Source organism: Myotis yumanensis, unplaced genomic scaffold (genome assembly GCF_028538775.1).
Source record: "Myotis yumanensis isolate MYYU_CA2020_CCGP unplaced genomic scaffold, mMyoYum1.0.hap1 SCAF_3, whole genome shotgun sequence".
Taxonomy (NCBI): Eukaryota; Metazoa; Chordata; class Mammalia; order Chiroptera; family Vespertilionidae; genus Myotis; species Myotis yumanensis.
This window is the reverse complement of record NW_027223754.1, coordinates 145,132,734-145,146,791: the sequence shown is the minus strand read 5'-3', so window position 1 is coordinate 145,146,791 and position 14,058 is coordinate 145,132,734. Positions and strand designations below refer to the sequence as shown.

The window sequence follows — 14,058 nt, the reverse complement described above, 5'->3', positions numbered from 1 at the left end:
CCACTGGGGATCGAGCCCACAAACTGGGCACGTGCCCTTGATTGGAATCAAACCTGGGACCTTTCAGTTCGCAGGCTGATGCTCTATCTACTGAGCCAATCTGGCTAGGGCTGCACATTTTTTATATTTTTATTTTTTATCCTCACCTGAGAATATGTTTATTGATTTTTAGAGCGAGAGAAAGAACAAGACATAGACATCAGTTGGTTGGCTCTTATATGTATCCCAACTGGGGATCAAACCCGCAACTTTTTTAGTGTATGGGACGATGATCCAACCAACTGAACTACCAGGCCAGGGCTTGCACACTGTTTTTTAATAATATTACCCACTCTTGATAATGATGTCTACACTAAGACACCTACTGGAAGATAAATACAGTGGGGCCTTGACTTACGAGCTTAATTTGTTCCGTGACGGAGCTCATAACTCAAATTACTCGTATGTCAAATCACTGTGACGTTCGCTGCGCCAACTAGCGGTGGGGTATCTGAAGCTGGCTCGTAACCGGAATTCTTTTGAGCTTGCAACTCAAAGCAAAAAATCGACCGAGAGACAGCTCTTATCTCAAAAAAACTCGTTAGTCGGGACACTCGTAAGTCAAGGCCCCACTGTGTATGCTTGACATCTCAATTGAAAACAATGCATCTTTCTCACCTCATTGCTAGACTTCTTCCTTCCTCCTTGTTTCTGTTCTTTTCTTGGTGAACATCATATTTACCAAAGAAAAGATGAAGTTTTAAGTGAATGGTGGTGATATGCACAGAAGGATACATAAAGCTTAGGTTTTCAGAGACATGATTTTTTTCTTCCTCTTAGGATATGTGCAAGGAATGAGTGACTTACTTTCCCCTCTTTTATATGTGATGGAAAATGAGGTGGATGCCTTTTGGTGCTTTGCCTCCTACATGGACCAAATGGTAAGAACGGGGTTCCTCCTTTTAATCAAACTAATTTGAATTTTTAGTTCTATAATGTTATTATATAAGAATGAATTATATTTAGTCAGTTATGGGACTTTAGAAACTTGCTTCATGTTGTTTGTTTGTTTGTTTTTTAAATAGCCTTTTCAAGAGGCTTGGAAATGCCATCATTGTTTTTAATACAAAAAATAGAAAGTGCCTGTAGTACAGGAATAATCAGGTTTTAATATCAGTTAATGCTTATATTCTGCAGAAGAGCCATGAGTCATTACAGAATATTGATGAAATAGATGAATGCAATTCTTGTGAAGTAGTTGAACTTTCATATCATCTGTTTCAGAGATAAAGCTTAGTCATACCAAGTAATATCCTTACCTTTTGTGAACATTTTGGATTTTGTCACTGATTTTTCTCCAGATGTGTTTGAACTATTTGTAACACTGACACTTTCTTAGTAATTCACTGTTATTTTTCTCAGAAACATGTGGTTATCAGAGCTGAACTATGTCTATATATACATATTATTACAAAGAACATTTTATCATCATTGTTCTATCTTGGCAGTGGAGTTCTAGGACAGTAGTACAGAGAGAGTGTTACGGAAATAAAATAGAACAGTCTTTTCACGTTATCTTTTAGAAAGAAAAAAAACAGAGGGTCTAAGAGTAGATAAAGGCATATGAAATTCAAAGACTTGATCAATACATAGGTCACTTTACAATTTCAGAATAAGATTAATATACTTCATGGTGGGCCTTGAAGTCGGATATTGAAATGGCTTGCTTGCAGTGGGATAAAGATTTTGAATATGAAGTCATTTAAAATGTTTCCTAGCAATGTAGGGTTTAACTTAGAGTTTCTGGGATACAAATATGGAATTTGGAAGTGGTACCATCTTTGATTCGATTCCTTCTATTCATTCTATTCTTCCCCTGTTGCTTACCAATTCTTTCCCCTGCAATTTTTCTCACTTTTGTCTGTTTACTCAAGTGTCATCCATGGATTCAACTCATCCTCACTTCTCCTCCTTTTCCACATGCATAATGAAATTTGATGATTTTAAAATATCTTTTGCTTTTAAATTGATAAATATACAAATTATGTAGTTCTTTACTATACACTAATGTTTTTGGATTATTTGGAAAGATTATTAATTGCAGTAATGTAGTAATATCATAGTTTGTCTTCCTTACCTTTTTGATTGATTGATTTTACCTGCCTTCTTCGTTCCAATTACTCCTAAGTGCTCTAGAAACCTGAGGCATTTGTTACAAAGGTCTGTACAACTGATACCAATTGTATAAAAACTCTTGTCTGCCTTCCTTGGGTTTCTGTTTATCTCCTTTTCACTAGAGCTAGTATGTTCCTTGATAAAGGGTTCATGTCTTTGCTTAACTAGTTTAGTTCTCTGGTATGCTTCCAGAATTTTCCCAATGCCTGATAATGAGATTGTTGTTCAACAGATTTTTGTAGAATAAACACATGAATATTTCCCCAGTGCTTAGTTTAGACCTCAACTTATAGTAGGTACTCCAAGAGTTAACATGAACATACTGCATTTAGTTTATTACAATAATGGTTTTCATAAAACTGAGGAAATATTGACATGTTCCAATATAATGGCTTATGATACCAAATGCACTTGTATATGTGCATGTATTTAGGTCTCAAATGTAAAGATTACTTTCTGACCACCTGTAATATACACTTGTAATCTGTTATTTTTTGTATATGAAGGTTTAAGTTCTGTCTTTTCACAGTAAATGCTCTCTGTTTGCCTTTTTCATTGAGGATAGTCTGGGGGGACTTTTCTAGTCTTTATTCTAAAAAGATCTCTTAATATATTGTCTACTAACATCCCATAATATTTGAATGAAAGGTCAATATGTTGCAATTTAAAAATCTACACAGTTATTTTTCACTGCATTGCTATTGTTTTGGTGCCCTTAAATCAGTGCTGCAGTTGTTTGATTCCATTTTGTGTTACAGCTTTATTTCATATAACCTATTATTTCTTATGTGATGGCTGACCTAATATCTGTAGATTTACTTTTGTTGATATTTACTCACATCTAATGTAGGTCTAGGCATAGACTTTGTTATGGAAATATTATGGAAACATTTGCAAAACGATCTAATGAACTTTCTTATACTCACCATTCATTTTGCCATAAAGTTTAGTCCCTCCCTTCTCACCTCACACCTCCATAAAATGTATATGCATATGTATATGTATGTATACATTATATGTAATATGCATATATATAATATATGTATGCATATGTGTGCACACATTTATTTATAGATATAGATACAGTTGAAGCCCTTTGTATAATCATATGGATGTTATTTTTTCTCCAGGAATAACTTCTTTTTCAAAGTTGGCTTCTGTCATTTTGGGAGTGCTTCTTTTTATAGCTGAGTGGGTAGCAGTGAGGATGCCATGTTGGTACTCCCAAACCGTGTTATAACAAAAATGATGCTATTTACCAGAGAGTTAATTCTGCCTTTGCCCTACATGACCAGGTGGTAAATGTGAAGAAACTATATCTTTTTTTTTATATATATATATATATATCTTGTTGATTTCAGAGAGGAAGGGAGAGGGGCAAGAGAGATAGAAATATCAATGATGAGAGAGAATCATTGATCGGCTGCCTCCTGCACACCCCCTACTGGGGATCGAGCCCACAACCCAGGCATGTGCCCTTGACCGAAATTGAACCCGGGACCCTTCAGTCTGCAGGCCGATGCTCTATCCACTGAGCCAAACCAGCTAGGGCGAAACTGTATCTTTTTGAAAGATGTATATATATTTTTATTGATTTCAGAGAGGGAAGGAAAGAGAAACAATGATGAGAGAGAATCATCTTAAACCTTTATGTTAGTCTGTTAAACTGTTCTTTAAATCATTAAAGAGAAACCAGTTTATTGAGAATCAGTAACCTTTTTTTTTCTCTTCTACCAAGAATGGGTGATTTCAAGTGTGAGGGAGGGGCTGTTCTTCTTAGGCTTTTCACAAGGGGCAGGGTAGTAGGTCACCAAAGAGGGGTTGACGCACATTTTATGGGGAACAGAATAATCTAAGAAGCCTTTTATTTATTTTGGTTCCTCTTCTCCATCTTTGATGTGTTGATAGGGAATTTACTTAACTTAGAAGATTTTTGGAAGCATGTAAACCACAGCAGTTCTCAAACTTTGTGATCTTAGGACCCCGTTACACTCTTAAATCTTATTGAGTACCCCAAGAGCATTTGTTTATGTGGGTTATATCTACTGATGTTTATTGAATGAAAATTAGTACTGAGAAATTTATACTTACTCATTTTAAAGTAACAGTAAACATACTACACTTTAACATGTATAACATTTTAAAATGGAAAGTTAGTTTTCCAAAATAAAAACAGATTTGCTGAGAAGAGGGATTGTTCTACATTTCCATTTTCTTTAATGTCTAGTTTAGTCCTACTTGATTCTGGATTGAGTCTTTTGCATTATCACACATTATATAACCTTTATACTTTGGGAGATTAAAAAAAAAATCGTTGACATTATTACAGATGTTTCCCATCTTGTGAGAGATTTTAAAGTGCAAGATGCAGATAATCTTCTAGTATTGTCATGAAGATAGTTTTGACATTGCAGATTTCCCTAATGTCATCAAATCTAAGAAATAGTTAATTCTTTAAAATGAAACACATTAAAACTAAAATAGATTTTTCATATAATAATTTGAAGAAGTATTTTAAAATGGAAGTGATTTGATGAAAGTTTATTTCCCAAATGTGTTTCCTTTCACTAAATCTCTTATTCCATGTCAGAAATTAGTATGTCAATCAGTCTATAGTTAATTGTTTCCACATTCTTTTTTATCTAAATCAAAGGAATAGAGGGGAAAATAATCCCTAGTTTGAGACCAAGGATTCTCTTTCCCTCTTTTTTAATGTTGCTCTAGCCTTTTAATTTGTTGTGATTTAAAAAAATATAATCAGTACTAGAGGCCTGGTGCACGAAAATTTGTGCACTGGGAGGGAGGGTTCCTCAATCCAACCTGCCCCCCTCACAGTCTGGGAACCCTCAGGGGATGTCCTATTGACTACTTAGGCCCACTCCCCGTGGGGAGCCGCAGTTTGGCCTCCCTCTGTGGGAGGTGACTGGCCGATCATGGGAAGGCACTGTCCCCATCACGCTGCTGCTGCTGCCACTGCTTGCCGCCATGGCCCAGCTCTTGCAGCAGCAGCCACTGCAGCTTTGTCTGGAAGACGTCCTGTCTAATTCGCATATTACCCTTTTATTAGTATAGATGGTATGAGTCTAACATTTGTTTTTAAACTCATGATTTAGTTATTAGTTAATTATTCTATAAAATATTTACTAAATATTACTTATATGGTAACATGTGTTTCCTTCTCTAAAGCACCAGAATTTTGAAGAACAAATGCAAGGCATGAAGACCCAGCTAATTCAACTAAGTACCTTACTTCGATTGTTGGACAGTGGATTTTGCAGTTACTTAGGTAAGATAGTGAATCAGAACTATACCCAGCAAATTGTAGGGTAATTCATGGGGAGAAAAAAATGACTCTTTTAAAGACATATATGCTCTATTGCTGTTGCCAGGATTCCTCTGAGGAATAAAAGTGTGGGACCAAACTGTCTTGGCATGCTTATGTCTTAAAAATATTTTTTATTTTATTTTTAAATATATTTTATTGATTTTTTACAGAGAGGAAGGGAGAGGGATAGAGAGTTAGAAACATCGATGAGTGAGAGACATCAGTCAGCTGCCTCCTGCACACTCCCCACTGGGGATGAGCCCACAACCAAGGTACATGCCCTTGACCGGAATCGAACCTGGGACCCTTGAGTCTGCAGGCCGATGCTCTATCCACTGAGCCAAACTGATTAGGGCTTAAAAATATTTTTTAAAAAAGATAGTTATTGTTCTTTTTTATATTTTTTTTATTAATATGCTTTTATTGATTTCAGAGAGAGGAAAAGAGAGGGAGAGAGATAGAAACATTGATCGGCTGCCTCCTGCATGTCCCTTGTGGGGGATCAAGCCCACAACCCGGGCCAAGTGCCCTAACCAGGAATTCAACTGGCGACCTCTTGGTGCATGAGACAATGCTCAACCAACTGAGCCACATTGGCCGGTCTGTGTCTTAAAACAGTTTATTTTTAAAATGAGTTATTTGTTGTTATTTGGTTGTTTTCTTTTAACCCTTTGCACTCCGAACCATTCTGGACATTGGCTACCAGCTACTCGACGCTACTTTGCGGCGGAAACGTGCATTTACAGACCCTCGTATTATTTAGTATAATTTTGGAACCAAGTAACGTATTACAATGATATTGGACTTATATGAATTGGGTGACATCGAAGAATGTATATTTGCAAAAAAACCAATATTTTATTGTTTATAATTTTGTACAGTATGATACGTTTTGTAACACTCCCCAATATGCATTGCAGGCTGATTAGTGCATGTTTGACAGTAATAAGTGGTTTGACGCCTGCCACCAGGTGTTTTCCTGTTAGAACACACAATGCAGTCCCATTTTCTTTGTCCCACATCGGGAATATGTAGTTTATTGTTTAATCCGACACAAAACCAGCTGACATTTCTTGTATATATCTTAGTAATTTTACGATATTTTGATTGAATTTCTTGTGCCATTTCAAGATAAAACTTCAGGGAAACATGCATGTCTCAAAAAGTTTCGTTGAAATAACTCAATTCCCCGTAATCACTAATAAACTGCAATGTCCCCTGAGAGGGGACATCCGAGTGATATGCTAGAATTCCGATGTCCCCTGAGAGGGGACAGCGGAGTGCAAAGGGTTAAAGAAGTTAGCCTGCAAACTTTGAATTGTTTCCTTTAATTAGTAGAAGACAAATTTATAGGACTTTCAATAGCCTAACATGCATAGAGAAATTTGAGTTTGAAATAGGTCACTGTGTTCTGAGATAAATAGCATGAGAGTAAGCCATATATTTTTTTTCCCCTTCTGTATAGAATCTCAGGACTCTGGATACCTTTACTTTTGCTTCAGATGGCTTTTAATCAGATTCAAAAGGGAATTTAGTTTTCTAGATATTCTTCGATTATGGGAGGTAAGTTCTTAAATTATACAAATGCATTATTTGTTATGGAAAGCAACAATTTATTCTATAGAATATAAATGGATTATACCAGTCTACCTGAAATTTCTAAAGCAAGTATGTTTCAAAATTCTGATTGTTTGTTGTCTCTCCTTAAAATTAATGATCTTGAGCTGAATACCTGATCTTTGGAGCCTTTTTCTATAAATTATAATCCTTATGAGATTTGGGGCTAGTTGATTTCCCAGATCCAGTTCTCTAGACCATTTGTGTCTGTGTTCTCTGCTGGGGCGACTTGACTGTGTGAGGCTCTGCCATATTCTGGTATAGGTTGTAGAGTTCAAGGACTTTTTAGCCGGCCAATCAGTTGAGATGGCACGGTATTTATAGTTTGAGATATTGGGAGGGAGCAGACTTATATTTTGCTTTGTAACTGAAACTTAAGTTAGAGCAAAGTATGAATAATAACATAACACATCCTATTATCTGTATTTAACAGATGAGGAAACCAGAGTTTCAAGAAAAACTCACATATTCTTTTCTTTTTTAAAAATACGTTTTTATTAGCCGAAACCGGTTTGGCTCGGTGGATAGAGCGTCGGCCTGCGGACTGGAAGGTCCCAGGTTCGATTCCGGTCAAGGGCATGTACCTGGGTTGCGGGCACATCCCCAGTAGGAGATGTGCAGGAGGCAGCTGATCGATGTTTCTCTCTCATCGATGTTTCTAACTCTCTATCTCTCTCCCTTCCTCTCTGTAAAAAATCAATAAAATATATTTTAAAAAAATATACGTTTTTATTGAATTTTTAGAGAGGAAGGGAGAGGGATAGAGAGATGGAAACATCAATGAGAGAGAAACATTGATCAGCTGCCTCCTACAGGCCCCATACTGGGGATTGAGTCCGCAACCTGGGCATGTGCCCTGACTGGGAAACAAACTGGTGACCTCTTGGTTCATAGGTCGATGCCCAACCACTGGATTACACTGGCCAGGCAAAACTTGCATGTTCTTGACCTGGAATCATATTTTTAAAGGTAGTCAATTTTGTTATTTAGTACTCAACTTTTTTAAAAGGATGGATTGAGAATATTATTACCACACCGTTAGAATAACTTCCTAATCTGTGTTTACCAAATATATTGGGATGTTAAGTGGAAACCCTTGGAGGTTAATTGAATTTCATTTAAACTTTAAAAAATTGGGTTAGTCTGAAAATTATTCACCTTGATTTACGCCTGGTAAAAAAAATGAAAACATGTTAAGTATGCTTTAATAGTATGGTTATATGGGTCTTTTTATGTTTCCAGATAAGATATTATTAGGTACATTAAACAGGGGGAAATTAAGGCCTTAAATTTGAGGGCATAAGTAAATATTTAAGAAGAAGTGCAGCTATTGATCAAATATTTTATGCATTTGGGTATAAATTTGGGGTATTTGATTCAGTTTTTGTCACAATATGTGACATATAATATGATGTTTAAAATGTAGAGTTGTCTGTGGGTATTTTTGATTCCATGCATTGTGTAACTGAATCTTTTTTATTTACAGGATTTAGTTTTCTAGAGACAGAAGGTGATTTAAAAGTGAGAAACAGCATGTAATTGAAAGTTCAGGAAAATATTGAAAATGCCTCTAACCCTTATACCTTAAACTTAACCTCATAGCTGTGGTTCCTTAATTAATACCATTCATCATATTGGTTAGACTCGATGATTTGCTTATTGTAGTTACCTAAAGAGCCACATTTGGAATTCATTGTGTTCACAAAATGTTAATTACTTTGTAGGTAAAGGTAAGACTTTCCTTCTCTACCCCTCATTTCCTAACTAGAAAACTGGTGGGCTACCTCATCTAGGCAACTTCTGCTTTGCATAGAAGGCATTTAGAGTTCAACATTGTATATATGAGGAAAATGTTTTAGAATTATTATAATTTAATAAATAGTTGTTTTGTTTTATAGGTAATGTGGACTGAACTACCATGTAAAAATTTCCATCTTCTCCTCTGTTGTGCTATTCTGGAATCAGAAAAGCAGCAAATAATGGAAAAGCATTATGGTTTTAATGAAATACTTAAGGTAGTTATTTCTTTAATTTAGATTTTAATATTTTGTTTTTTTCCCTCTTTTGATACACAAAACATTTTCTTGGAGATTTATGGAATCCCTCGAGTAATTTAAACTGTCAGTGACTCTGGGAATGACAGTTCACCAATTACATATTGGCCAGTAATTAGGATAGAAGGAAAATTCAACGTACACTTTTTTTATAGTTAGTTTTCTAAAAGAATATTGTTATTTTGCTTATAACTTTAAGATAGTAGATTTGAGACAGCTGTTAGATTTAATGTTCCATAAGCTTATTAGTTATTTTTCAGCTTTAAAACGGGAAATGATCTAAGAAAAGATGTATTAAATGTTCTGTTTGTTTGTAGTGTGTGGATATTTTTATTTTAAGGATTTTATCTGTAGTAAAATGTAAGTGGTAATTATTTATATAGTAGAACATACAGTGCTTCCAATTTTGATTGTCATTTTATTTTATTGATTCATTTTAGCATATTAATGAATTGTCCATGAAAATTGATGTAGAAGATGTACTGTGCAAGGCGGAAGCAATTTCTCTACAGATGGTAAAATGCAAGGTATACTATATATATATATATATATAGTTGTTGTTTTTTTTTAATCCTCATCAAGGATATGTTTACTGAGAGGGAAGAGGGGGGGGCGGGGGCGAGGGGAGAGAGAAAGAGAGAGAGGAGAGAGGAGAGAGAGGAGAGACATTGATGTGAGAGGGAAACATTGATGTGAGAGGGAAACATTGATCGGTTGCCTCCAGTGCACACACCAACCAGAGGTTGAACCCACAACCTTTTGGTGTACGGGATGATGCTCTAATCATTTGAGCTATCTAGCCAGGGCTCAAGGTATACAGAATTTTAAATAATGACAAGATTTTTTGTTAATGTTTTTGGTGGGTTGAGCTCAAGAACAAATTTTTCTTCTTAGAAATAATATAAATGGCTGTTTCAGCAAGTTGAAGGCACACGCAAAGCATTGGCTAGCATTTTGTTTACCATTATAGATTTACAACATGTAATTGAAAACAGTTGGTTAACCATGCTAGATGAAAATCATATAATAGGGCAAAATGGCAAAAGTAATGAAAACATTTCTGTGACAACCATCGAGGCTGTAGAATTTTTTAAAAATATATTTTGATTGATTTCAGAGAGGAAGGGAGAGGGAAAGAGAGATAGAAACATCAATGATGAGAGAGAATCATTGGCTGCCTCCTGCATGCCCCCTCATGGGAATCGAGCTAGCAACCTGGACATGTGCCTGACCGGGAATCAAATCATGACCTCCTGGTTCATAGGTCGACGCTCCACCACTGAGCCTCGCCGGCCAGGCGAGGCTGTAGAATTTAAGCATTGGTATGTATTCTCCAGTCGAATTAGTGAATACAGAATAGGACCTCATATTAAATATGCAGTGTCTCCAAATAAAGACAGATGCTAATCAGAAAGGATTAGTCCATGCCATTACATTTGTGTATCATGCTCTTAATTTGTTTGATAACAAGGCAAATTTGATTATCTGAATTCAAATCATTGATGTATTTTGGCTTTTGCATTTTTATGAGAATTCTTATTTGGTCTTTGTGTCATTCGTTCATGGTTCCAAATGCTTATTTTGGTTCAGTTTAAACACTTATTTGGTAGGTATTCTGTTCAAAAAATATCAGTGATACCTTCTTACATTTAAAGGAACCTTTGTATATTGAGGGGAAAAGTATGAATAAAATAGTAGAAAAACAAGGAGAATGAAACAAATGCTAAATATTAGTAACTTTCAATAATAAAGATAAATAAAATATTAGTAACTATGTTTGTGGGTGTGATAGAGTGGGGTGAAGAGCGACTAATTCAGAATAGATCAGGGAACCAGTTAATGAAAATAGTGGTTAGGATTTCATTTTGGAGTGAAGAAGGAAGGTTTGAGAGGGAACATAACAATTATAATCTTAGAACAAATGTTCAAATTCTGGAATCAGTGTAGTCTTAATTAGAAGTGTTACTTTGTGGTTAATTTTCCTCTTTGGTGAATGATGGTTTTGTTTTTCATATTCAGGAATTGCCACAAGCAGTTTGTGAGATTTTGGGGCTTCAGGACAGTGAAGTCACAACACCAGATTCAGACACGGGTGAAGATGAACATGTTGGCTTGACTGCTTGTTCTGCACCTGCGTTTCAGAGTAACTCCTTGCCTGTACTTGCTGCCAGCGGAGCCAGAGATGACAGCTCCACACAGATATCAGTGTCCCCAGATGTTAGCAGATTAACACCTGCATGATCCTTCTTGTTGCTTACTTTTTGAAGAGACACTTTGTTGCAACTTCTTTTCAAGTTTTTGAAAGGTGGAAATTTTAAATCTTGGTAATGATCATGCTTTAAGATTAATGGAAAGAAAGTGTACTGATGTTCTTGCATTAAAGCTTTACAAAGATTTACACTAATTATTTTTGTAGTTACTTCTACCAAATAGCCTTTCTTTTTCAATAACATTCCTTAGTATTTTTATAGCTAAGTACATTTTATTTTCTTGTGGATGTGGATGAACTGGAATCGAATAAATATTACAAGTGGATGAGTTGGAAATTATGCACTTTGAAACCATTCACTTTGTTTACTCTAAATTTAATGGCTTTGGATTTTATGAAATTAAATGTTGAGCCTTTCTATAGCATTCTAAGCTGAGAAGTAGATTGCTACCCAGTGACAAAATAAAAGAATTTGTTTTTCTCTGTTGTTTACAATAATATTCAGCTTAAATATTTATGCTGGTCGAATGTGATTTAAATTGGACATTTTCATCAATGCAATTTAATGTGTAGATAAAGAGCTACTTCAAGCATAAGAGGATTGGCAGTATATTTTTTACAATGGACTTTTGTTCACTTGTATATAAAGACTATATAAGTACTTATTTATGAGTATAAGAAAGGAATAACATATTTTCTTTAACTGAATAAACTTGACTATTGATTTATATACCCTGATTTGACAAAATTAATACATAGCATCAATATGAGATCTTTTTCAAAACTATTTTCTTAACCAAGCATTTATTTCATGAGGCTACATTCAACCCTATACCTGGTATAATTTTGAAATTAATTACTCGTAACCTCACTTTCCTAATGTTTTATTATCTTTCCTAATAATGTATTAACTACTAATTAATCTGGTCTTTAAATTTTTATAAAATACTCTTTGCAAAAAGCTTATGTAAAAAATTTCAGTATACTATTATAAGTCTCAAAATAGTACTCTTTTGTATATGAACAAAGCTGTTGTTTTTACCATGCAGTGTTGCATGATTTTAAGTTATGTGGAATTAACATAACTGGTTCTGTTTTAATTGTAATTTGTTAACGCCTGTACATATCATTAAAATACATTTGAAGTTGAAGTAGTGTTTTCAGTTAAATCACACCTAGAAAAAAATCTGCTGGTTCTTCATTAGGAGAAAATAAATCCAAGATGGACCCAGTAAATGTCATATTTTTATGTGATCGAAACAGTCAATTGGATGAGTTGTGGAAATAAAGAAAATAAGACTTCTTTCATAACAAAAAAGTTTTCACCAGCATGAAATTGGGCATAGTGTTGCCATGGAGGATATAATTATGTGACGCAGTAAAGCAGCTTTCTACAATTGATGCTAATGTAAAATGACGCAGTTCTAAAATGATCCAATAGATAGGTTCTCCCCCCGCCCCCCTAAAACTAGAGAAGCAAATGAAATTTTTTCCTACTTGAGCATTAACTGACAATCATGACAGAACCATTAGATGTTAGTTTTTAATATCATATGTGTTATCTTTCATCAGTTAATAATGAGTAAGCCTATTCAGAAAAAAAAAAAAAAAGTAAACTGATCAAAAACTCAGCATCTCCAGCCTTTCATTTCCTGCTGTTCAGGAAATTGCTTAGAACATCTTGATGTCCTTCTTGTCCTTCCTGGACAGGGGGCTTTGGGGACATTTGTTCCCACTACGTAATGTGATATCTACTTCAGAGTTTATAAAAATCTTAACACATTTAGTAAGTTGAACTTTTGTCTAGTTTTAAATAAAACTACTTGCTAAAACACTTGATTAAATAGTCTAGCACATTTTTTATACGGAAGAGTAATGTAGTATAGTGCTAGATAGAGTTTTTATTAAAGTATAGTTGACATACAATATTGTTTTAGATTCAGGAGTACAAAGTGATTCAACATTTATATACCTTACAAAGTGATCTCACTAAGTCTAGTAACCGTCTGTCACTGTACAGAGTTATGATTTTATAGACTGTATTTTCCATGCTATACACTACATCCCTATGACTTATTTTATAACTGGAAGTTTGTGCCTCTTATTCCCCTTCACCCTTTTAATCTTTCCCTCCACCTCCTTCCCTTCTGGCAAACATAAGTTTGTTATATCTATGAGTTTGTTTCTTTTGTTTTTTTATATTCCACATGTAAGTGAAATCACACCGTATTTGTTCTTCATTGTCTGACATTTCATTTAGCATAATACCCTCTTGGTTCATCCATGTTGTCACAATGGAAAGATTTCATTATTTTTTTATGGCGAATACTCCATTGTGTGTGTATATATGTATATGTGTGTATTTTATATATATACATACCACATCTTGATTCGTTTGTCAGTGACAGTTTGGTTCCATATCGTAGTTACTACAAATAATGCTGAAGTGAACATAGGGGTGCATATATCTTTTTTGAATTAGTGTTACTATTTTCAGATAGATACCCAGGAGTGGAGTTGTTGAGTCATATGATAGATCTATTTTTAATTTTTTGATGAACCTCTATACTGGTTTTTATAATGGCTATACCAACTTGCAGTCCCACCAACAGTGCATGAGGGTTCCCTTTTCTCCACATTCTTGCCATCATTTATTATTTGTTGTATTTTAGATAATAGCCAATATGACAGATGTTATA

General features: G+C 34.9%; 1 protein-coding gene across 2 annotated transcripts in view; it reads left to right on the top strand.

Annotated features, from left to right (window-relative positions):
- The window catches only part of TBC1D15 (TBC1 domain family member 15), a 65,182-nt gene extending 52,672 nt beyond the window's left edge, over positions 1–12,510 (top strand). For both annotated transcript variants that reach the window (XM_070409717.1, XM_070409716.1), the window contains 6 exons: positions 820–920; positions 5,341–5,440; positions 6,945–7,042; positions 8,995–9,111; positions 9,591–9,677; positions 11,170–12,510. In XM_070409717.1, the coding sequence (XP_070265818.1) occupies positions 820–920; positions 5,341–5,440; positions 6,945–7,042; positions 8,995–9,111; positions 9,591–9,677; positions 11,170–11,391 (725 nt within the window). In that variant the 3' untranslated portion in view covers positions 11,392–12,510. The remainder of the gene's footprint in view (positions 1–819; positions 921–5,340; positions 5,441–6,944; positions 7,043–8,994; positions 9,112–9,590; positions 9,678–11,169) is intronic.
- The last annotated feature ends 1,548 nt before the right edge of the window (positions 12,511–14,058 follow it).